Source organism: Myotis daubentonii, chromosome X, assembly GCF_963259705.1.
Source record: "Myotis daubentonii chromosome X, mMyoDau2.1, whole genome shotgun sequence".
Lineage (NCBI taxonomy): Eukaryota > Metazoa > Chordata > Mammalia > Chiroptera > Vespertilionidae > Myotis > Myotis daubentonii.
This window is the reverse complement of record NC_081861.1, coordinates 102066354-102091660: the sequence shown is the minus strand read 5'-3', so window position 1 is coordinate 102091660 and position 25307 is coordinate 102066354. Positions and strand designations below refer to the sequence as shown.

The window sequence follows — 25307 nt, the reverse complement described above, 5'->3', positions numbered from 1 at the left end:
ATATCAGTAAAACTTTGTTAGTTATCCTTTAAAAGCATAGAAATACTCTTTCTTTTTTTTTTTTTAATATATATTTTATTGATTTTTTACAGAGAGGAAGGGAGAGAGATGAGAGTTAGAAACATCGATGAGAGAGAAACATCGATCAGCTGCCTCCTGCACATCTCCCACTGGGAGATGTGCCCACAACCCAGGTACATGCCCTTGACCGGAATCGAACCTGGGACCCTTCAGTCCGCAGGCCGACGCTTCATCCACTGAGCCAAACCGGCTTCGGCCTCTTTCTTATAATAAATAAATATAGTGAGTTATTGTGTATTTTTAAAATTCTATGATTAAAATGTTGTTATTGTTCTCTATTTGTGGGATGTCATTTAAAGCTCTTTAGTGTTTCTTTGTCACCAAGATATGTTTTAAAAGTTGTGTGCTTTCTGTAATGAAGTGGATCTCCTTTCAAGTTAATTAGTTAATTGCATTTACCAGGGAGGAAAATAAAACTTCTGTAAGTTGTATATTTAAGTGATGCTTAATGTACCACAAGAAGAAAATCAGTATACTGGATACAGAAAGCTGGTTTCTACAGTTGGCAATGGTACCTAAATATATGAAAGATGACTTGAAATGTGTACAAGCTTCTTTTGATTAAAAAGTTGTCTGAGTCTATCAGATTATCAAAGTATTCCATTAAAAAAAGGCTCATCACTTGATATTCCAATAGAAAGCAGCAACCCTGCAACCTAAACACAACAGTTCTTGCAGATTTCAAGAAAAACAAATAGAATTAACTAAAACATGTATTGCAGAATAATTTTGGATAAAAAATTGAAACTATTCAATTTTAGAGAACTGATTTGTGACTTGCAGAGATTACCAATGGACCATTAAATTATAGAACATGAAAGCAGAGATCATCCACCATACCTCTGTAAAGAGGAAACAGATCTAGATTGGTTCGTTTGTGAGCTACACATCACATCAGATTGGGTAAATGGTGTGTGTGTGTGTGTTTTCCAAGCAGCAGTGTAGAGTTTATTCAATATTGAAAGAATTGTATACAGGTTTCAAGTTGGTCTTATGTCATATATATATATGACATGCTGAATATTATACATAAAACATCCGGAAAAGGAAAGCACTTCATGATAACCTGGAATTTTGGAAAGAACATTTAGGATCTAAGTATAGATTGGTGTTTAAGAGTGTGGTGTCTGGCCTGAATCTCGGCTTCACTACTGTGGGATTTTGTGCCTTGGTTTCCTCATCTGGAAAAATGTAGGTAATAATAGTGTGTATACCCTCAAGGGTATTTAGATTACATGAAATAGTCCTGATAAAGATTAGTATAGTGCTGGGTATATAGTAAGCTCTCAATAAATGTAAGTTGTTGTTATTAGTTTGCGAATATGTCAAGAAAAGAGGATGCATCAAAAAGCATTTTGGAATAAAGTCAAAATAGTCACTAGCACTTTCAGGTCAATGGGACTAAACTGGTGCGAACCTCTACAAAAAGGTGGAGAGGATCAAATGACTCAGACCGCCTTAGCAACAGGCCCCCAAAGAATGTGAATTTCCGTAGCCAATCAGCATCCGAGCTGAGGAGGAGGTAGCCAATGGAGGAAGGAAAGAGGAAGAGGGAGGACGCGCCAATTCTCCTGCCTAAGCCTCGGCCCAACAAAATGGCGGCGGCGGCGGCGTCGCTTTGTTTCCGCGGCTTCTGCTGTGGTGGCAGTAGTCGCGGCCTTTGAGCTGTGGGAAGCTTCCAGCAGCAGCTATCGTGACGACTGAGTGCAGTGCATTTCTGTCGTAGCCGGGCGCCAGGAAGCGCGGAGCGACGCCCTACGGTAGCTGAAGCCCATAAGGCTTTGAAGCGAAAACATGACTGCTGAGCCCATGAGGTAAAACACAACCCGGTCTCACGGGTCCTAACGATCTTGGCCTACGCGCATTCTGAGTCTGGGAAAGCTTTGGCTTGGTGGCTCAGACCTGTCTGTTGCTTAGCTGAAAGAGGCATCGTTTTCTCTTTAGGTGAGAAGGGTTTTGGGCTTTGGCGGTAGGTTCCAGCTCCGGGTGGGGGTGGGGGTGGTATTGGGGTGGGGGTGGGGGTGGGGGTGGGGGGGCGGCCTGGCATGTTGGGCGCATGCTTTAACGTTCCCTAACCAGTGAAGCTTAGTTGGCCTCCTCTTGTTTATTTGATGCCTGTGCATTGAGACCGCTGAAGTCGGAGGCAGTTGTTGCAATCCCCGTCATTCTTCCTAATCTTTGGGCCTAGAAACTGCGTTGGGGAAGAAGCTGGTGGGAGGGTAGGAAGAGGGGGAGGTGGGAGGGTGGGAAGAAGGGGGGTGAGAGGGTGGGAAGAGGGGGAAGGGCGTGCGTGCATGAGGATGTGAGATCCTGGGACGACTTAGTGGCCTTAAGACTGCTGGAGACCGGAAGTACCCAGGCCTTGCAGATTTTTGTTTTTGTAGCCCTTGGGGACAAGTCCCTTTCTGGGGGTGAATTGATGGATCTTGCCAAGTATTTACATCCCTTTTCTACTTCAGATCCTCAAGGGTATCCTTGGACTTACCTCTAGGCAAGGGGAAAGTAACATGAGGTTTTGCTTCCGAAGGGCATACTTTTTTGTGAAGTCCAGCTTTTATGGTTGGTAAGGCAGATCTCAAATGTTTTCCCACTCTCTGAGCAAATTTCGAGCAAAAGTAATTAGACCCTATTTTTGTTTCTTTATTTATTCCATGAGGGATGGGGAGCAGGTAAACGTGGGTTGATGGGAAGTAAGATTTATTGCAAGGGAAGCTATGCCTAGCAGGCTGCCTCTTACCAATCAAGCACGTTTATTAGATTCAGGCTTTTTTCCCTTTGTGCTTCTGATTTGCCTCTTGATAGTGTCTAAAAATATGGGTTAATATGAAATGCATACCACTTTTAGACAGGTGGCTGGCTTGCTTCTCTGGCAGTTTGACATTGGACATTTCATCCCTTGTGAATTAATACTTTTTTTTACTCTGAGATGTGTGTTGTTTTTTTAACTTAGCTTTCCCTTTTCTTAATATATTTTTACTAATTTCAGAGAGGAAGGGAGAGGGAGAGAGAGAAAGAAACATCAATTATGAGTGATGGAAGGCTGCCTCCTGCATGCCTACCACTGGGGATCTAGCCCACAACTCAGGCTTGTGCCCTGACCGGTGGGAATCCAACGGTGACCTCCTGGTTCATAGGTCGATGCTCAACCACTGAGCCACACTGGCCAGCCAACTGAGATGTATTCTTGGCGCCTAGTGGCAAACTAAAGGAAAAAACAGGGAGCATGGATCAGAATTGCATTCGTAGTTGGCGAAATGTGCCTTTGAGAGTAACTACTAGGATGTTATGTGTTTATGGGGCTCTTTAGCTAGTATATAGATTTTGGGAATGAGCCTATGATACCTATGCCTATTTTTCTGCATTAACCACCAGTAGATAGATGATTTCCTTCCCTCGAGAAAAAAAATACACTTTAGTTCTTAGATTATAGATTCCTAGTTGTGAAAACATTGTGGCTTTGGTTTCTGAATTTGTGCTTATTGTCTCAAGGATAGTAAACCTTTATATATAGGGTATTGGACCCATAGAGGTACGTACCAGTACAACTTGTTGGTTGGTTATTATCAGGTGCTCATGTTCATCATGAAGGGTGTACTTTATTGTATCTCACAAAGTTGGCATTTAAAACTGTAGGGTTTTCTGAATTTGGATTTCTTCCTTTCTTTAGAGTGAGTGAATAACCATGTATACACTTTCTGAATAGAATTATTCATTTTATGCCAGGGTTGATTCTCCTTATGGTTCTTGAATTTTTGTAGAACCTGGTGGTAAGAGTAAGAATTATACCTTTACCTGTATAATCTTTTTAATTTTGTATTTTGTTACTAGAGGCTTGGTGCATGAAATTCATGCAGGGGTCCCTAGGCCTGGCCAGAGATCAGGGCTGATTGGGGGCCTTCCTTCCCCCAGCTGCCGGCTGCCAGCTGCTGGCTGGGACTTTCCTTCATTCCACGCTGCCCCCTGGTGGTCAGCACACGTCATAGCAAGCGGTTGAACTCCCATTCAGTTGAACTCCTGAGGAGACAAATTGCATATTAGCTTTTATTATATAGGATTATTTTTTGTTAATCCTCACCTGAGGATATTTTTTCCCATTGATTTTTAGAGAGAGTGGAAGGGAGGGGGAGAGACAGAGAGAGAAACTTCATTTTTTTAATTAAGTATCTTTTTTTGACTTTTTTTCTTTATTGATTAATGTATTGCATATGTGTCCTTATCCCCCATTGCCCCATCCCCCCATGCCCTCACCACCCCTGGTGTCTGTGTTCATTGGTTATGCTTATATGCATGCATACAAGTCCTTTGGTTGATCTCTCCCCCTTACCCCCATCCTCCCCTACCTTCCCTCTGAGGTTTGAGCATCTGATGGATGCTTCTCTGTCTCTGGATCTGTTTTGTTCATCAGTTTATGTTGTTCATTATAATCCACAAATGAGTGAGATCATGTGGTATTTATCTTTCTCTGACTGGCTTATTTCGCTTAGCATAATGCTCTCCAGCTCCATCCATGCTGTTGCAAATGATAGGAGATCCTTCCTTTTTACAGCAGCATAGTAACTTCAGTGTGAGAGAGAGACATTGATTGGTTGCCTCCCCATGTGCCCCAACTGGGGCAGGGATGGAGCCTGCAACTGAGGTACATGCCCTTGACTGGACTTGAACCAGTGACCCTTCAGTCCTGGGCTGACCCTCTTACCACTGAGCAAAACTAGCTAAGGCTACCTGTATAATCTTTTTTTTTTTTTTTTTAAATATATTTTATTGATTTTTCACAGAGAGGATGGGAGAGAGATAGAGAGTTAGAAACATCGATGAGAGAGAAACATCCATCAGCTGCCTCCTGCACATCTCCCACTGGGGATGTGCCCGCAACCCAGGTACATGCCCCTGACCAGAATCGAACCTGGGACCTTTCAGTCCGCAGGCCGATGCTCTATCCACTGAGCCAAACCGGTTTCGGCTACCTGTATAATCTTGATTAGTTCTTGAAACAATCCTATGGGGTAGGTACTTGGTATTTCTCATTTTGCAGATGAGAAGGAATCTGAGGCATAAGTTCTTTGAGATCAAAGAACTTGATCAAAAGTTAATACTGCTTATAATTAGTGATGCTGGAATTGAACCCAGTCTTGACTCTAGAGCTTATGTTCTTAACCATAGGCATTAATGATTCTTTAAGCTGCCAGATCTAATATGATTATGACCACTTTAGCCCAAGTATTATAAGAAACACATGTTAGCTACTATTGTGGTCATTTTTGCAGCTTTGAGTTTTAGCTGTTACCAATATTTTGTCTTTAAGTACAGATGAGATAGTGGGATAAAGGAAACAATTCCAGGAGAGTCTTTAAGTTATGTGAAAAACCCTTGTAAAGAACCACATATATACTAGTAAATGTAGAGAATTACTTTTAAAAAGCATGATTCTCCCTGATTATTTACTATAAAAGAGCTTCAAGTGAATGTTCAGAAGAACTATCTCAGGCTGAAGTGTCATTCATCACAAGCCATAATCAGTTGAAGGATGATCTGACAGGTAATGCTTGAGTGAGTTGAACCCACAACACCAAATCACTCTTGATTCTCTTCTAATGTGAGACATAATATGAACAATTAATGCATTACCATTAATTTTGTTACACAGTAGTTCCAGATTTTTTTCTTTATCAGATCTTCTCTTGAGCACTTGATTAGGTCTGATTTTTACTTGTGTTTATATAAAAAAGAAATTTTCTAGGATAGTGTGGTGAAAAAATAGCAAGTAGCCCTGGCTGGCTTGGCTCAGTGGATAGAGCATCAGCCTGTGGACTGAAGGGTCCCAGGTTCGATTCCAGCCAAGGGCACATACTGGCGTTGCAGGCTCGATCCCCCATGGGGGGCGTGCAGGAGGCAGCCGATCAATGTTTCTCTCTTATCATTGATGTTTCTATCTCTTTCTCTTCCCTTCCTCTCTGAAATCAATAAATAAATATATTAAAAAAATAGCGAGTTGGCAAGAGGGAAGAAAATAAACTGATGACCTGGCAAAATCATACATTGAAAAGTCAGTTATTTAAAAGTGATCCTTCTTATTTGAGTATCAGTCATTCTTAAACTTTATTGCCTTTTTTGGGGGTAGGGAGAAGAGTAGTGATGAGAAGTTTCTTTATTCATTGCATGCATATCTTTTTTTGCCTTAAAAGTTACATGGTTAGGAAATAAATGTTTTGTTGCTAATATAATCTGTCATATCATGTACACATACTTGTGCAAACACTTATTGGAAAAGAAAAAAATTTTCATGGGAAGTTTGTTAATAATTATTGTGGCTCAGGACATGCTCTATTTGGAAGAATACTATATTCAGTTGTATTAGATTTGTGCTCTTTTATGATTGGAGATACTTCTGAAAATACCTATATTAGTTCTAGCCAATTGTGATTTTTGCCCTGGGAAAATATTCTGTGAATTTTGCCCCGTAGCCACTATTCCTTTCTTTTTTTATGTGATGTTTTTAATTTAGGCCTTATAATAACCCTTTGAGGTAGTAATTCTTTTTTATTGATTTTTAGAGAGAGAGGGAGGGAGAGATAGAAACATGAATGAGAGAGAAACATCAATGAACTGCTTCCTGAATGCCCCCTACTGGGGATCAATTCCTGTAACCCCGGCATGTGCCCTTACCAAAAATCAAACCTGCAAGTTCTTGGTGCATGGGACAATGCCCAACCTAATGAGCAACACTGGCCTGGCTAAGGTAGTAATTCTGTATCCCTACGTTACAGTTGAGGAAACTGACACTTTGGGAGGTTAAGTAATGCTCCAGGGCTCCCAGTGAATGAGCAACAGACTGAGTTTGGACCCCATGTCTCTGTGACTCCAGGCTTCTGCTTGGCACCCATGGCTGTGTGGCTTCCCTTGATGTCATAGCACCCTTTGTCCAGTTTGGGAGCTAATGCTGTGCAGGTATTTCAGTTGACATTGGAGAGAACTTTTACTGATTTGATTGGCCCAGAATCTGTTGGATGTGCACCACTATTTTCTGATACTATCTCTGAGACTTTGTCTTTCAGTTTTGGCTTGAAGTAGCCATTCTTGTTATCTGTAGTTAGTTTTCATGTTAACTGTTCCATTCAATATTTGTTTAAATATTTGTATGGCAGTGATATATATATTTTTTTCTATGTTCCATTTTTAGGGGAATGCTTTATTTGTTGATTAATTACATTAGTATCAACTAGGGGGCAGGCACTGTGCTAGGGTTTGCAAAGGTTGACAAGGTGGAATCTTCTGTGAGTCTCCTGCCAGTCTCCTCTCAACCCCCTCCCCCCACCACCTGCCTCAGTGCAATACTCCCATCCCTAATGTGGTCTGGGAAAGGAAGGGGGCCAAAGGAGTTAGGAGGGGTTAATTATTTGCATTTAAAAAGGCACTTCCCCGGTGTGGAAGATTCACTTAGGTTTTTTTTTTTTTTTTTTAAACTAACTGCAGCTCAGCCTTTGCCAGCCACAAACAAAAGAAGTTTATGTCCCTGGAATAGTAGGTGCTTTTTAAGATCACCACCTTGCCTGCTTTTAAGTTGAGTGGTTTTTAAGTGGAGTGTTCCTTAAGGTAAATATCACCAAAGGAAACGAAGGTGAATTTCGCTCTTCACCAAATTCATGCCTACTTAATTAAGGCATTCTTCATTTAGCAAGGGAGTTAGTAAGTAAATAAGCAGTCACAAAGTGCTAAAATGGAGGTATATTGGTTGTGTTATGGATCAAAAATGAAGGAAAGCCTAATTTGGGGATTGTCTAAGAAAAGTTTTGCAGAGGAGATGGTATCTGTATTGGGTCTTGAAGATGAGTTAGCAGTTAAGGGTTGGCTATGAAAAAGGGCAGTCCAGGCAGAGGGATTTAGTATGGCTAATGACTAGTCTTACTTCCCACATAGCAGAGGAAATAAGCCATATACACAAATAGTTTTGCAGCAGGATATAAAATGATAAATGTTGCATTGGGTAAAAACTAAATTGCTGTGGGAGTTCAGGGTAGAAAGACATTTCTGAAAGGGTCCATGGAAGGTTTTATAGAGCGCATTTGAATCTGGCCCTTGGAGGGTGGGTATAGTTTTGACAGAGAAGACTGGACTGGGGGAGGATTCCATAGCACCTTGAGTAAGGAATGTTGTATATATTAGTATTTTTTTAAAATATATTTTATTGATTTTTTACAGAGAGGAAGGGAGAGGGATAGAGAGTTAGAAACATCGATGAGAGAGAAACATTGATCAGCTGCCTTCTGCACACCCCCAACTGGGGATTTGCCTGCAACCAAGGTACATGCCCTTGACTGGAATCGAACCTGGGACCTTTCAGTCCGCAGGTCGACACTCTATCCACTGAGCCAAACCGGCCAGGGCTATCTTAGTATTTTCTATTTGGGAAAAGGTTAACTTAGAATTTTTATTTGCTGGACAAATATTGTATGACCATTGTGCAATTAGCTTGGTTTTCTTTCTAGCTTTATTGAGATGTAATTGGCATATAATGTTGTGTAGTTTAAGGTGTACAACGTGATGATTTGATATATGTATATACTTAAAAATTACTACCACAGTAAGATTAGTTAACATAATTACCTTTTTTTTTTTGCTGCTGTGGTGAGAATATTTAAGATCTACTTATATAGCAGCTTTCAAGGGTATATTATGGTATTAACTATAGTCACCATGCTGTACATTAGATATCCAGAACTTATTCATGTTATATTGCAGTTTCTGGGTTAACTTTTTTTTAATCCTCACCTGAGGATATTTTTTCCATTGATTTTTTTTTGTGTGTGTGTGTGTGTGTGTGAGAGTGGAAGGGAGTCAGAAGGGGAGAGAGAGAGAGAGAGAGAGAGAGAGAGAAAGAGAAACATCCATGTAAAAGAGCCATATCTCTTGGTTGCTTCCTGCTTGCTCTGACTGGGGCCAAGGATCGAGCTTGCAACCGAGGTATGTGCTCTCGACCGGGAATTGAACCCGAAACTCTTTGGTCCTCAGGCCGATGCTCTAACCACTGAGAAACCAGCCAGAGCTCTGGGCTAACTTTTGTAGCTTGATGATCTTGTAAAAGTCACATGTGTCTTGTGAGTGAGCCTGATGATTCTATTCTAGTTCAGGACTGTCAAAAGTATTACCTACTTTCCTTAAAGATTGTGTAGAATTTAATGCACAGATTTTGAATGACTATGATTGTTTTAAATCTATCCTTAGTTGTCTTTATTTTGGTCATCTGAAGTGGTCTGTTGGCTTTTGTGTGACATTTGATGTATAAAGTCCAAACTCAAAACTAATTTATTTTCAAGTAATACTGGATTTGCTATTTGCTTATTTGAGTTATGTTAGTTACTTTTTTATTTATTTGATAGCATTTCAAACCTAGTTCTGATATAGTGCTTGTTTTGAAAATGTGAATTTGTTCCAACAAGGGGACAATTTGAACATAAAAATTTTCATTTGTTTATGTAATATTTTGTCTGCAAGGTTGGGGTCAGCAAACTATGGCCACCAACCAGTGGCCTATTTTTGTAAATAAAGTTCTATTGGAACACATCCAAGCCCATTTGTTTACATTGTCTGTGGCTGCTTTTGCACTACAATCTCAGAGTTGAATAGTTACAACAGAGACCTAATGGCTCACAAAGCCTAAAATATTTATTTTCTGGCCCTTTATAAAGTTTGCAGGAAACTGCACCAAGCTTAACTGAGCTGCATTAAAATATTTGCATATACACACACACACTTCAGACATCTACCAGTTATCATAGTTCATCCCTTATGTTATGGGTCTTACCCATCCACATCTGTTACAATTTTCCATCCGATTTCAGATAGCCCTCCTTCCATCACTTCACAATAATTCATAAGCTGCAACCCTTCAGATGCCCACTTCCACAAGCGAACTTAAGGTCTTTTTCAAGGTAAAGTGCCATGTTTATTGGTCTATTTGTGTATTTCTTAATCACTTAACATTTGTATGCCATAAGCGTCTATAGACGCAAGTGGCTTACCTTTTTTAATTAAATTTAAAATATCGTGGCAGTTAAGTGGTTAATATGTGTAAAGTTATGCTACCATTTTTATTAGGTTTTTCTTTTTAAAAAATATATCACTGATGATACTTTAAAAAATTTCTTTTTTAATCCTCACCTGAGGATATGTTTATTGATTTTAGAGAGAGGAAGGGAGAGAGAGAGAGAGAGAAAGAAAGAAAGAAAGAAAGAAAGAAAGAAAGAAAGAAAGAGAAAGAAACATCGATTAGTTGCCTCTCATAGGTGCCCCAACCAGGACTGAACTTGCAGCCTATGTATACTCCCTGACTGGTGATTGAATCCGCAGCCTTTCGGTGTAGGAGATGAGAAGATGCTCTAAAACAACTGAACTACAGCAGCCAGGGCGATGTTTTTTTTTTTTTTTTAATTCCTCATCCAAGGATATGTTTTTATTGATTTTTAGAGAGAGAGGAAGGGGGGAGAGACAGAGAGAGAGAGAGAGAGAGAGAGAGAGAGAGAGAGAGAGAGAGAGGAAGAGAGAGAGAAAGAGTGAGAGAAATATCGATGTGAAAAAGAAACATTAATCCGTTGCCTCCTGTACATGCCCCCACTGGTAATCGAACCCGAAATCTTTTGGTGTAAGGGAGGACACTCCAACCGACTGAATCACCTGGCCAGGGCTGGGGGATGTTTCTGATTATCAGTTAAAGAGGTTGAGTTAGTTACAAACTTTAAAAAAGTAGTTTTAGTTACTTATACCATTGTTCTTTTTATTTTATAATATAGCTCCAAGTTACACTTGTAGTATCCTTTCACTTCAGGCTGGTGGACTCCCTTTAGCATTTCTTGTAGGGCAGGTATACTAGCAACAAACTCCCTCAGATGCCGAAACCGGTTTGGCTTGGTTTGGCTTGGTGGATGGAGCCGTTGGCCTGCGGACTGAAGGGTCCCAGGTTCGATTCCGGTCAAAGGCGTGTGCCTGGTTGCGGGCACATCCCCAGTGGGAGATGTGCAGGAGGCAGCTGATCGATGTTTCTCTCTCATCGATGTTTCTGACTCTCTGTCTCTCTCCCTTCCTCTCTGTAAAAAATCAATAAAATATGTTAAAAAAAATTTCCCTCAGCTTTTGTTTTCTGTCACATTTCTTCTTCTTTATCCAAGGATACATTTGCTACATGTAGAATTAATTGTTGGTTAACAGGCCCCCCCCAGCACTTTAAATATGTTATGTATCTGGTCTTGAAGGTGTTCAGCTATTAATTTAAGGAGGGCCCTTTGTACTGGTTACTTCTGTTGGTTTCAAAATTTTCTTTAGCTTTTGACAGTTTACTTATATTTTGATTCAGTGTGGATCTCTATCCTACTTAGAGTTCGTTGAGTTTCTTAGATATGAAGAATCGTGTATTTTATGAAATTTGGCAAGTTTTAGGTTACAGTTTCTTCAAATATTCTTTCTGTTCCTTTTTCTCTATCCTTTTGCAACTGTCATTATGTGTGTGTTGGTATGCTTGATGGTGTCTATCCTGATGCTCTATTCATTTTTCTTCATTATTTTTTCTTTTTGCTTTTGCTGGTTAATCTTAGTTCACTGATTATTTCTTCCTGTTCAGATTTTCTGTTGAACCTCGATAGTGGATTTTAAATTTCTGTTATTGCCCTTTCCTATTACAAAATTTTATTTGGTTTCTTTTTATAATTTCTTTACTGGATAGTCTTACCGTGTTTAAAACATCCTGGTTTCCTTTACTTCTTTGTCCATGATTTTCTTATCATCACTTTTAGTGTATTTAAGACAGTTGATTTTAAAGTCTTGTCTCCTAATTCCAATGTCTGGGCTTCTTTGTGGACAGTCCTCTTAATTTCCTTTTTTTCTAGTGAATATCCATACTCTGTTGTTTCTTTGCATGCATGTAACTTTTTTGAAATGGACATTTTGAATATAGTCATATGCTGCATAATGGCGTTTTGGTTAGATGGACTGCATATATGATGGTGGTTCCATAAGACCAGCTCCCAAGGAAAGTGACAGTGAATGTTTTAGCAGGAACTTTTTTTAAAAAATATGTTTATTGATTTCAGAGAGGAAGGGAAAGGGAAAGAGAGATAGAAACATCAATGATGAGAGAGAATCATTGATTGGCTGCCTCTTGCACGCCCCTTACTGTGCCCTTGACCAGAATCTAACCCGGGATTCTTCAGTTCGCAGGCTGATGTTCTATCCACTGAGCCAAACCAGCTAGGGCTTAGCAGAAGCTTTTGTGGACCTCAGTAAGCTGCTTAAAAAGTTTGAAAACATGGACCCCCAACAATGAAAGGTTTCCATTATAGTGAGGAATGTTCATACTGCATTATCTGCTTACAAGCAAACCTTTGATGAAAAAAAGAAACAAGCTAAGCAAAACTACCATGGACATATTTCTGAATAGAGTTATTTCACCTTGGGAAGAGCCTCAGGCAGTTCCACCAGGAAGCATTCCAGAAGAAGGCGTTGTTATCACAGGAGATATAGGAGATGATAGCTTCATGCATGTTATTCACTTTGAAGGCCTTCCAGTGGGACAAGATGTGAAGGTGAAACATGGTGATATTCATCATATTCATCATCATGATCTTGTGTAGATCTATACTAATGTATGTGTGTGTGTGTTTGTGTTTTCTTTTTGTTTGTTTTTTAATCTTCAACCCAGGATATTTTTTTTTTCATTTAGTGGAAGTGAAGGGAGTGAGGGAGATACAGAGAAACCTCGATGTGTCTAGAGACACAACAATTGGTTGCCTCTCACACTTGCCCCAACCAGGGTCGGGGAGCGAACGTACAACCCAGATATGTACCCTTGACTGGGAATCGAACCTGTGACCTTTGGTGTGTGGGCCAATGCTCTAACCAAATAGCCACACCGGCCAGGCTTGTAGCTTAGTTTTTGACAAAAAAAACTACACTGCAATAAAAAAGAAACAACTCTGCCATTTGCAACAGCATGGATGGACCTGGAGAGTATTACGCTGAGTGAAATAAGCCAGTCAATGAAGGAAAAATACCACATGATCTCACTCATTCATGGATAATAGAGACCATTATAAACTTTTGAACAATAATAGATACAGAGGCAGAGCAGCCTCAAACAGACTGTCAAACTGTAGCGGGAAGGCCGGGGAGGGGTGGGGGGCAGGATGGAGGGGTGTAAGAGATCAACCAAAGGACTTGTATGCATGCATATAAGCATAACCAATGGACATAAGACACTGGGGGGTAGGGGAGGCCAGGGGATTGTCAAGGGCGGGGGGAAAAAAGGGACACATATGTAATACCCTTTGTAAGACTGTAAGCAATAAAATAAAATTAAAAAAAAACAAGCCAGTCAGAGAAAGATAAGTACAACATGATCTCACTCATATGTGGGATCTAATGAACCAAATAAACTGATGATCAAAAATAGACCCAGAGACATAGAAGCATGAACAGACTGTTGAACCTCAGAGGGAAGGCAGGGGAGGGTGGGTAGGAAGAGATCAACCAATGAACTTGTATGCATATAAACATAACCTGTGAACACAGACAGTGCGGTGATGAGGCACACGGGAGTGGGCTGGAGGTAGTTAATGGGAAGAAAAAGGAGGACTTACGTAATACTTTCAACAATAAAGATTAAAAAACAAAAAAGAAAGAAAATATTTTTGTACAGATCTACAATTGGTTTGTGTTTTAAGCTAAGTGTTATTACAAAAGTCAAAAAGTTAAAAATTTAAAAGTTCATAAAGTAAAAAAAATACAGTAAACTAAGGTTAACTTGTTGAAGAAAAAATTTATTTTTATAAATTGAGTGTAGCCTAAATGTACAATGTTTATAAAGGTTACCATAGTGCAGTAATATCCTAGCCCTTCACATTCACTCACCACTCACTGACTCACCCAGAGTTACTTCCATTCCTGCAAGCTCTATTCTTGGTAGGTGCCCTATACAGGTAACCATTTTTTAATCTTTTATACCATATTTTACTGTACCTTTTCTATGTTTAGATGTATTTAGATATACAAATTACCATTGTGTTACCATTGCCTATAGTATTCAGTACAGAAACATGCTGTATAGTTTTGTAGCCCTGGAGTAATAGGCTATACCATATAGCCTAGGTGTGTAGTAGATTCTACCACAGTGATGACGAACCTATGACACACGTGTCAGAAGTGACACGCGAACTCATTTTTTTGGCTGATTTTCCTTTGTTAAATGGCATTTAAATATATAAAATAAATATAAAAAATATAAATCTTTGTTTTACTATGGTTGCAAATATCAAAAAACTTCTATATGTGACACGGCACCAGAGTTAAGTTAGGGTTTTTCAAAATGCTGACACGCCGAGCTCAAAAGGTTCGCCATCACTGTTCTACCATCTAAGTTTGCATAAGTGTACTCTGATTTTTCGCACAATGACAAAATCACCTAATGATGTATTTCTCAGAACATATTCTGGTTGCTAAGTGAGGCATGACAGTATTTAATGTAGTAACCCTGGGAAATTTTATTCCTCCCCCCCAGGATTTGTTACTGTTTGTTTTGGGTTGTGTAATTTTTGTTTAATGAACTTTCTAACCTATTTTCATAAAGACTATATTTTTTGTCATGTATAGACACTGAAGTGCTTGTTCTGGTAGTTTATTGGTATGTTGTGGTTTGACAGAACTTTCCTTAAATGCCTAGAAGCAAACGTAACAAAACAACTCTCAATTTTTGCAGATTGTCTCAGTTTTGGGGTACTTTATCAGTGTTTAGCCAGGTCATTTACAACTCTTCTCTAGCCTTCACTTCCTGATTGAGTGGAGGCTAAGGGGTCAGCCAGAGGTGAAAGCTTCTGGCTTTTTCATGTCTTTTCTGAGCATGTGTTCAGCCCTGGGCATGTGGGTGGCCTTCCAAATACCCTAGCCCAGCCGTGGACAAACTACGGCCCGTGGGCCGCATCCGGCCCGGTTGAAATGAATAAAACTAAAAAAAAACAAAACACCCGTACCCTTTTATGTAATGATGTTTACTTTGAATTTATATTAGTTCACACAAACACTCCATCCATGCTTTTGTTCCGGCCCTCCGGTCCAGTTTAAGAACCCATTGTGGCCCTCGAGTCAAAAAGTTTGCCCACCCCTGTTCTAGATGGTGGAAAGGGGAAGTCTAGATACTTGCTAAAATGGGGCCCTTATGTGTTTTGAGAATACCAAGACATTAAGTGTGATTTGAGAGGATATGAGTTGAAAAAAAGGAAGAGAAAGGGTGTCCCAAAATTCACGCAAGAAGTAATTTTGATAGAAAACACAGGTTTATAATTAAAATTTGTAAATTTTTTATTGATTCTAAAAGTATACAGTATAGGGTTATGTATGCAATAGCATATCGGTAAATGGATTACCATGTCGCAATAGCGAGCACCATTAACTGTTATTGCCTAAGCAGCCGCATTTTCGAAGAAGAATGGTCCGATGATGCCTCCAGCCCAAAATCCGCACCAAACAGTGACACGTTGTGGATGCATTTGTTTCTCAACAATCACTCCTGGATTTTCTGAACCCCAAATGCGACAATTTTGTCGATTAACCAAACCATCAAGGTGAAAATGAGCCTCATTGAAATTCAGCCACATTTATGCAAAATGGTCTTGGAAAATTTCAACAAAAGAGTGCAGATGTGCCAGCAAAGCCATGGAGGTCATTTATCCGATATGCTATTCCATACATAACCCTATACTGTATACTTTATGAATCAATAAAAAATTTACAAATTTTAATTATAAACCTGTGTTTTTTATCAAAATTACTTCTTGCGTGAATTTTGGGACACCCTTTAGTTGGAGTCAGATTTGAAAAGGCTATTTATGCTGTGCTAAGCTGTTTAATTTTTTTGCCTTTTCATTATAGAAAACTAATAAAAACTTTAAAAGTCTTTAGAGTGATATGATCAACTTTTTCTAAAGAACAATAAAGATATAGTAAAATGATAAATAAACATGAACATTCAATTCAAGAACATAAACCCAGATTATAAAGTAGGAAAATAAAAAAGGGGGATGGAGAGTTATAAGAAACTAAAACTATGCCCTGACCGGTTTGGCTCAGTGGATGGAGCGTTGGCCTGCGGACTCAAGGGTCCCGGGTTCGATTCCGGTCAAGGGCATGTGCCTTGGTTGCGGGCACATGCCCACTGGGGAGTGTGCAGGAGGCAGCTGATCTGTTTCTCTCTCATTGATGTTTCTGGCTCTCTATCCCTCTCCCCTCCTCTCTGTGGAGAATCAATAAAATATATTTAAAAAAATATTTTTAAAAGAAACTAAAACTAGATCTCAGAGATTGCTCTGACATCACTCTGTAGACTTTTTTCATCTATATTTGTCAAAATCCTTAGATATTATCAACACTAATAATAATTCTTGATATTTCAGAGCAGGATTGAAGTGGCAAATGTACAAAGTTTTTATATTTTTTTCAAGCAAAATTATCAAAGATATATTTTTAACTGGCATCTGCTTTCTTGGGTTGGACATGTAGTCAGATTAACAGAAACTGGACTCAATAGTTCTGTGTCCTGAGAAAAAGAAGATATTTGAATAAGAGTTTAAATGCTATAGTTTTTTTGTAATTTTAATTTTGATACTATTTCATACTTATAGAAGAGTTATAGGACCTGTAAAAAACCTACTCACCTTTTATCTAGAGTCACCATTGTTAATATTTTTTCCCCAATACTTTATCATTTTCATTTTCTCTTGTTATACTCATTTTTGTTTCTGAACCATTTGAGAGTAAGTTGTGGACATCTGTTATGCCCAGATTTCAAGATCCCCAATAAAACCACACCAGGGAACCAGTCAGTCCGATGCAAAAGCAGAGGGTCCTTTTATACAAGCTCGCTTGGTCCCCCTCTTGTCTCCATTACTGGATGCAAGAGAGAGCCCCGAGTCCCAAGAGAACTAAGAATAGGGCTTGGGGTCGGGGGTTGGGGCAGGGTGCAGCTAGGGTCTGGTTTCACAAAGACAGGGGGGGTGGCCAGCATACTTTTGGCCTTGGGCTAGTTTCCTCCGCTTTCCCATTGGCCGAGATAAGGGCAGGCTGAGTGACTGATACACCCTTCGGCTTTTTCTGGGAAGAGGGGTTAAGGACACAGCCATCAGTCCTGCTTTGTCCTTTCACATCATGCTCCCTTTTCCATTAAAGCTTCATCTATTTTCAAAGGACAAAGTTATTCTTTTACACAATTACAGGATAATGATCAAATAAAAATTTTAATACATATGATACTCTTATCTAATACAAAATCCATATTCAAATTTTCTAATTGCCCTAATGATACCCTTTGATTTGGAAGTTCTTTGTGTCTCATTGTCTTTCCTGACCTTGATATCTTTGAAGAGAGCTGGTCAATTATTTTTTGAATGTCCTTTGTGTGATGCCTCCTTATGATTAGATTTATGGATTTTTGGCAGGAATAAAGCAGAAGTGATGGTGCATTCTTTTTTTTTAATTAAAAGTTTATTGTTGAAAGTATTACATATGTCCCCTTTTACCCCTACTGACCCCTTCTAGCCTGCCCCCTTCCTCTACCCCAGGCCTTCACCACCCTATTGTCTGTGTTCATGGGTTATGCATATATGCATACAAGTTCTTTGGTTGATGTCTTCCCAACAACCACTCTTCCCCAACTTCCTTCTGAAATTTCCACAGTCTGTTTCATGCTTCTATGTCTCTGCTCCTATTTGGTTAATCAGTTTATTTTGTTCATTAGATTCCACATATGAGTGAGATCATGTGATACTTGTCTTTCTCTGACTGGCTTATTTCGCTTAGCATAATAATTTACAGGTCCCTCCATGCTGTCTCAAAGGGTAAGAGATTCTTCTTTTTACTGCTGTATAGTAGTATTCCATGGTGTAAATGTACCACAGCTTTTTTATCCACTCATCTATTGATGGACACTTGGGCTGTTTCCATTCTTAGCTATTATAAATTGCACTGCTGTAAACGTAGAGGTGCATACATACTTTCTGATTTGTGTTTTAGGTTTCTTAGGATATATTCCTAGAAGTGGGATCACTGGGCCAAATGGCAGTTCCATATTTAATTTTTTGAGGAAACTCCATACTGTTTTCCATAGTGGCTGCACCACTCTGCATTCCCACCAGCAGTGTACTAGGGTTTCCTTTTCTCCACATCCTCGCCAGCATTTGTCATTTGTTGATATGTTGATGGTAGCCATTCTGACAGGTGTGCGGTGATACCTCAATGTCAATTTAATTTGCATCTCTCTGATGATCCTTGAGCACTTTTTCATATATCTCTTGGCCATCTATATGTCCGCTTTGAACAAGTGTCTTTTTAGGTCCTTTGCCCATTTGTTAATTGTATTGTTTGTCTTCCTTTTGTTAAGTTGTATGAGTTCCTTATATATTTTGGATGTTAACCTCTTAATTTATGTATCATTGACAAATACTAGTATGTTCTCCTATACAGTGGGCACCCTTTTCAGTTTGTTGATGGTTTCTTTTGCTGTGCAGAAGCTTTTTATTTTGATGTAGTCCCATTTGTTTATTTTCTCCTTTGTTTCCTTTACCCTAGGACCGTGGTAGGCAAAGTGCGGCTCGCGAGGCACACGCGGCTCTTTGGGACCTTGAGTGTGGCTCTTCCACAAAATACCACAAAATACCACGTGCGGGCGCGCACGTACAGTGTGATTGAAACTTCGTGGCCCATGTGCAGAAGTCGGTATTTTGTGGAAGAGCCACACTCAAGGGGCCAAAGAGCCACATGTGGCTCGCGAGATGCAGTTTGCCCACCACTGCCCTAGGAGCTGTATCCACAAACATATTGCTATGAGAGATGTCTGAAATTTTGCTGCCTACGGTTTCTTCTGTGATTTTTATGGTTTCGCAACTTACATTTAGGTTTTTTATACATTTTGAGTTTATTCTTGTGTATGGTCTACTTTCATTTTTTTGCATGAATCTGTCCAATTTTCTCAATACCACTTATCAAAGTTACTGTCTTGACTCCACTGTTCTTGCCTCCTTGTCAAATATTAATTAAGTATAATGGCTTGGGTCGATTTCTGGGGTCTGTGTTCTGTTCCATTGATCTATATCACTGTTGTGCTAGTACCAGGCTGTTTTGGTTATAATGGCTTTATAGTAAAACTTGATATCTGGTATTGTGATCCCTCCCACTTTGTTCTTCTTTCTCAAGATTGCTCTGGCAATTTGGAGTCTATTTTGGTTCCATATACTATTTTGGATTAATTGTTTTAGATCTGTGAAATATCCCATTGGTATTTTAATAAGATTGTATTGATTTTGAAGATTGCTTTGGGTAGTATAGACATTTTTTTAAAAAATTAAATCTCGCCAAAACCGGTTTGGCTCAGTGGATAGAGCGTCAGCCTGCGGACTGAGAGGTCCCGGGTTCGATTCCGGTCAAGGGCGTGTGCCTGGGTTGCGGGCACATCCCCGGTGGGGGATGTGCAGGAGGCAGCTGATCGATGTTTCTCTCTCATCGATGTTTCTAACTCTCTCTATCTCTCTCCCTTCCTCTCTGTGAAAAATCAATAAAATGTATTTAAAAAAAATAAAAAATTAAATCTTTATTGTTCAGATTATTACAGTTGTTCCTCTTTTTTCCCCCCCATAGCTCCCCTCCACCCAGTTCCCACTCCACCTTCTGCCCTTACCTCCCCCCCCCCCCCGTCCTCATCCATAGGTGTACAATTTTTATCCAGTCTCTTCCGGCACCCCCCACAACCCTTTCCCCCCGAGAATTGTCAGTCCACTCCCTTTCTATGCACCTGATTCTATTCTATTCACCAGTATATTCTGTTCATCCATTTTTTATTCACTTGATTTTTAGATTCACTTGTTGATATATATGTATTTGTTGTTCATAATTTTTATCTTTATCTTTTTCTTCTTCTTCCTCTTCTTAAAGGATACCTTTCAGCATTTCATATAATCCTGGTTTGGTGGTGATGAACTCCTTTAGCTTTTCCTTATCTGTGAAGCTCTTTATCTGACCTTCAATTCTGAATGATAGCTTTGCTGGATAAAGTAATCTTGGTTGTAGGTTCTTGCTGTTCATCACGTTGAATATTTCTTGTCACTCCCTTCTGGCCTGCATAGTTTCTGTTGAGAAATCAGCTCAGCAGTAGTATGGGTCCTTCCTTGTAGGTAAGGACCCTGTTTTTCTCTTGCTGCTATTAAGATTCTCTCTTTGTCTTTTGCCCTTGGCATTTTAATTATGATGTGTCTTGGTGTGGTCCTCTTTGGATTCCTTTTGTTTGGGGTTCTCTGCGTTTCCTGGACTTGTAAGTCTATTTCTTTCAGCAGGTAGGGGAAGTTTTCTGTCATTATTTCTTCAAATAGGTTTTCAATATCTTGCTCTCTCTCTTCTTCTGGCACCCCCATAATTCGGATGTTGGTATGCTTGAAGTTGTCCCAGAGGCTCCTTATACTATTTTCACATTTTTGTATTCTTTTTTCTTTTTGATTTCCCAGTTGGGTGTTTTTTGCTTCTTCATATTTCAAATCTTTGACTTAATTCTTGGGATCCTCTAGTCTGCTGTTGGATTTCTGTATATTATTCTTTATTTCAGTCATTGTATGCTTAATTTCTAGTTGGTCCTTTTTCATATCCTTGAGGGTCTCACTAGATTTATTGAGGGTCTCACTAAATTTATTGGCGGTTTCTAGAAAATTCTTGAGAAACCTTAAAAGTGTGGTTTTGAACTCTATATCCAGTAGTTTGCTTTCCTCCATTTCTGTCATTTGTGATCTGTTTCTTTGTCTCCGCATTTTGGCTGCTTCCCTGTGTTGATAGAGTGGCTTTCTGTGCTAGGGGTCCTATAGGGCCCAGTGGCTCACCCTCCGCAATTACCTGAGGTGGACACTCCTGGTGCACCCCTTTGTGGGCTGTGTGCACAGTCTTGTTGTAGTTAAGCCTTGATTGCTGTTGGTATCACTGGGAGGAATTGACCTCCAGGCCAATTGGCAGTGAGGACCAGCTGTGTCTACAATAGGAGAACTGTTGTGCTGGAGACACCCTTACGGAGCAGGACTTGCTTCAGTTGGGCTTTGGTGCTCACTGAGTCGGCCCCTTGAGTGTGTCACTGAAGGATGTGAAGAGTTGTACTTTGGTATGGTCTCACTCTGACCGCTGGGTACACTGGCTCTTGGGTCTCTAAGGAGGTGCAAAGTCAGCCATTGCCTGAGGCCACCCAGCAGGAGCTACAGAGAGATCTGCAGATTCCTCTTCTTTGTTTGGGGTTTGAAGGTGCCCAGATGAGGCCCAGCTGTGAAGCAGTGCAAGCTGCTGTGGGGCCTTGGGCCTTCTTTTGGATGTTCTGGGTCTCTCTGGCCCAGCTGCAGTTAGTTAGGTAATTTTCAGATTGCAAAGGGCCAGGCCATTCATATGCAAAAGCCTCTGTGCACAGCTTGGGTGGGTTGGGGTTTCAGGGAATCAACAGGGCGGAGCAAACAGCTATGGTTGATCCTCAGTCCTGCCCTAAGAGGCCCCAGGCCTCAGTGTTCCCCAGTAATCGGTAATCAGTAATCGCTGAAGCACCTGTGAGAGAAAGTTGCCCTCCAGTTCTGACTGATGCCAGACAGTCCAGTTTCTCCCTGTATGAGTCTGGGTCCCCAGAGACTCGCCCGGAACTGGAGTTCAGAGCAGTCGGAGTTCAGAGCAGTCGGGAGCTTGTGTCTCCCTCCCAATTGAAAAAGACAACCGCGTCCTCAGTTGCTAGCCTGTTCCGGGTGCGCCTCCGTACCTCTGCACTTTACTTCCGCATCTCCTCTGAGTCTCAGTGTGCTTTTCTCCATCCCTTCACTCTTATCCTGTGTGAGTCTTTTGTTCTGAGATTGGTCTCTTGTAGACAGCATAGAACTAGCTCATGTTTTTGTATCCATTCAGTTATCCTGCGTTTTTTGATTGGAACATTTAAACATTTTACATTTAAGGTTATTGATAGGAACTTATTGCTATTTTAATTCTTTATGCCTATATTTTTCTGTCTATTTATTCTTTACAGCAGTCCCTTTAGCATTTCTTACAGTGCTTGTTGGTGGTGATAAACTCCTTTAGCCTTCTTTTTGTTTGGGAAACTCTTTTTTAAAAAAATATATTTTTATTGATTTTAGAGAGGAAAAGAGAGGAAGAGAGATAGAAACATCAATGATGAGCCCTAGCTGGTTTGTCTCAGTGGATAGAGCATTGACCTGCAGACTCAAGGGTCCAGGGTTCGATTCCAGTCAAGGGCCCCTGCCTGGGTTGCTGGCTCGATTCCCAGTAGGGGGAATGCAGGAGGCAGCTGATCAATGATTCTCTTTCATCATTGATGTTTCTATCTCTCTCTCCCTCTCCCTTCCGCTCTGAAATTAATAAAAAAAATGTATTAAAAAAAAGAAGCATCAATGATGATAGTCAACCAAGATGGCGGCATAGGTAAACACCTGAACTTGCTGTCACGCACAACCACATTAAAACTACAACTAAGAAACAAAACGAATACCATCCAGAACCACGGGAAGGCTGGCTGAGTGGAAATTCTACAACTAGAAGGAAAGAGAAAAGTGCACTGAGCCCTGTAGGAGGTGCAAAGGTGTAGAAGTGCGGCGGTATGGAGGCCCACGTGAAAGGGGCTGGCAGCTGGGTACGCTGTTGTCTTTTTCAATCAGGAGGGAGAAACAAGCTCCCGACTGCTCTGAACTCCAGTTCTGGGTGAGAATTTGGGGACCCAGACTCATACGGAGAGAAACTGGACTGTTGGCATTGGGCCGGAATGTGAGGGCGTCTTTCTTGCAGAGGTGCTTGTAGCGGTCATTGTTCCTGCATGGGGCCGCGGGACACAGACCCTGGGACCTCTTTGAAGCAGAGCAGACTGGCAGCCATTGCGATTTGCTCCACCTTGATGATTCCCTGAGACCCTGCCCCACCCAATTTACAACCCCACCCAAGCTATGAGCAGAGGCTTTTGCATATGAATGTCCTGGCCTTTCTCTGCCTAAAAATCTGGGCAGACTCAGTGAGTGCCAAAGCCCCACCGAAGCAAGTCCTGCCCCATAAGGATGTCTCCAGCACAGAAGTTCTCCAATTGTAGTCACAACTGGTCCTCACAGCCAATTGGCCTGGAGATCAGTTCCTCCCAGTGATACTAGCAGCAATCAAGGCTTAACTACAGCAAGACTGTGCACACAGCCCACAAAGGGGTGCACCAAGAGTGTCCACCTCAGGTAATTGGGGAGGCTGAGCCACTGGGTCCTATAGGACCCCTAGCACAGAAAGCCACTCTATCAACACAGGGAAGCAGCCAAAATGCGGAAACAAATAAACAGGTCACAAATGACAGAAATGGAGGAAAACAAACTACTGGATATAGAGTTCAAAACCACAGTTACAAGGTTACTCAAGAATCTTTTCGAAACCTCTGAGATATATAGTGAGACCCTCAAGGATACGAAAAAGGACCAATTAGAAATTAAGCATACACTCACTGAAATAAAGAATAATATACAGAGATCCAACAGTAGACTAGAGGGTCCCAAGAATCAAGTCGAAGATTTGAAATATGAAGAAGCAACAAACACTCAACTGGAAAAGCAAAAGGAAAAAAGAATACAAAAATATGAAGATAGTGCAAGGAACCTCTGGGACAACCTCAAAGCACAGCAACATCTAAATTATAGGGGTTCTAGAAGAAGAGAGAGAGCAAGATATTGAAAACCTATTTGAAGAAATAATTACAGAAAACTTCCCCTACCTGGTGAAAGAAATAGATTTACAAGTCCAGGAAGCGCAGAGAACCTCAAACAAAAGGAATCCAAAGAGGACCACACCAAGACATATCATAATTAAAATGCCAAGGGCAAAAGACAAAGAGAGAATCCTAAAAGCAGCAAGATAAAAACAGTTAGTTACCTACAAGGGAGTACCCATATGACTGTCAGCTGATTTCTCAGCAGAAACTATGCAGGCCAGAAGGGAGTGACAAGAAATATTCAACGTGATGAATAGCAAAAACCTACAACCAAGATTACCCAGCAAAGCTATCATTTAGAATTGAAGATCAGATAAAGAGCTTCACAGATAAGAAAAAGCTAAAGGAGTTCACCACCACCAAACCAGTATTATATGAAATGCTGAAGGGTATACTTTAAGAAGAGGAAGAAGAAGAAATAGGTAAAGATAAAAATTATGAACAACAAAGTGACAACAAATACATATATATCAACAAGTGAATATAAAAATCAAGTGAATAAAAAATCGATGAACAGAATATACTGGTGAATAGAATAGAATCAGGGGCACAGGGAGGGAGTGGACTGAATTCTCGGAGGGAAAGGGGTGTTGGGGGTGTGGGAAGAGACTGGACAAAAATCGAACACCTATGGACGAGGACGGGGGTGTTAAGGTCATGGGGTTGGGTGCGAACCGGTGGAGGGGAACTATGGGGGGGATAAAGAGGAACAATTGTAATAATCTGAACAATAAAGATTTAATTTTTTCAAAAAGAAACATCAATGATTAAAGAGAATCATTGATCGGGTGCCTTCTGCTTGCCCCCGACTGGGGATTAAGCCTTCAACCTGGGCATGTGCCCTTGACAGGAATCGAATCTGGGACCCTTCAGTCCGCAGGCCGATGCTCTATCCACTGAGCCAAATCAGCTAGGGCTTGGAAACTATTTCACTATCTATTTGGAATGATAGCCTTGGTGGATATAGTAATCTTGGTTTCAGATTCTTGCTTATTATTCTCTTGAATACTTCATTGCATTCCCTTCTGTCCTGTTGAGTTTCTGATGAGAAATCAGCTGACAGCCTTATGGGACTTCCTTTTTAGTTAAAAAAATTGCCTTTCTCTTACTGCCTTTAAGATTCTCTCTTTGTCTTTAATTTTTGACATTTTAATTATGATGTGTCTGGGTGTGGGCCTGTTTGGGTTCTCCTTGATTGGAACTCTGTGCTTTCTGAAGTTGTTTGACCTTTTCCTTCACCAAGTTAGGGAAGTTTTCTGCCATTATTACTTCAGATATGTTCTTTATTCCTTGCTTACTTTCTGGGCCATCTGTTATGTGAATACTGTTAAGTTTCATGTTTTCCCACAGCTCCCTTGTTTTTTTCTTTTTTTTTTATCCTCACCTGAGGATATTTTTCTATTGATTTTTAGAGAGAGTGCAAGAGAACAGGAAAGACAGAGAGAAA

At 40.4% G+C, this 25307-nt stretch overlaps 1 protein-coding gene across 10 annotated transcripts in view; it reads left to right on the top strand.

Annotated features, from left to right (window-relative positions):
* Nucleotides 1-1645: 1645 nt before the first annotated feature.
* The window catches only part of ATRX (ATRX chromatin remodeler), a 284022-nt gene continuing 260360 nt past the window's right edge, over nucleotides 1646-25307 (top strand). For 9 of the 10 annotated variants that reach the window (XM_059679370.1, XM_059679369.1, XM_059679366.1 and 6 more), the window contains exon 1: nucleotides 1646-1895. In XM_059679370.1, the coding sequence (XP_059535353.1) occupies nucleotides 1876-1895 (20 nt within the window). In that variant the 5' untranslated portion in view covers nucleotides 1646-1875. Of the gene's footprint in view, nucleotides 2026-25307 lie in introns of all 10 variants that reach the window. The other variant, XM_059679368.1, reaches the window with a different exon arrangement.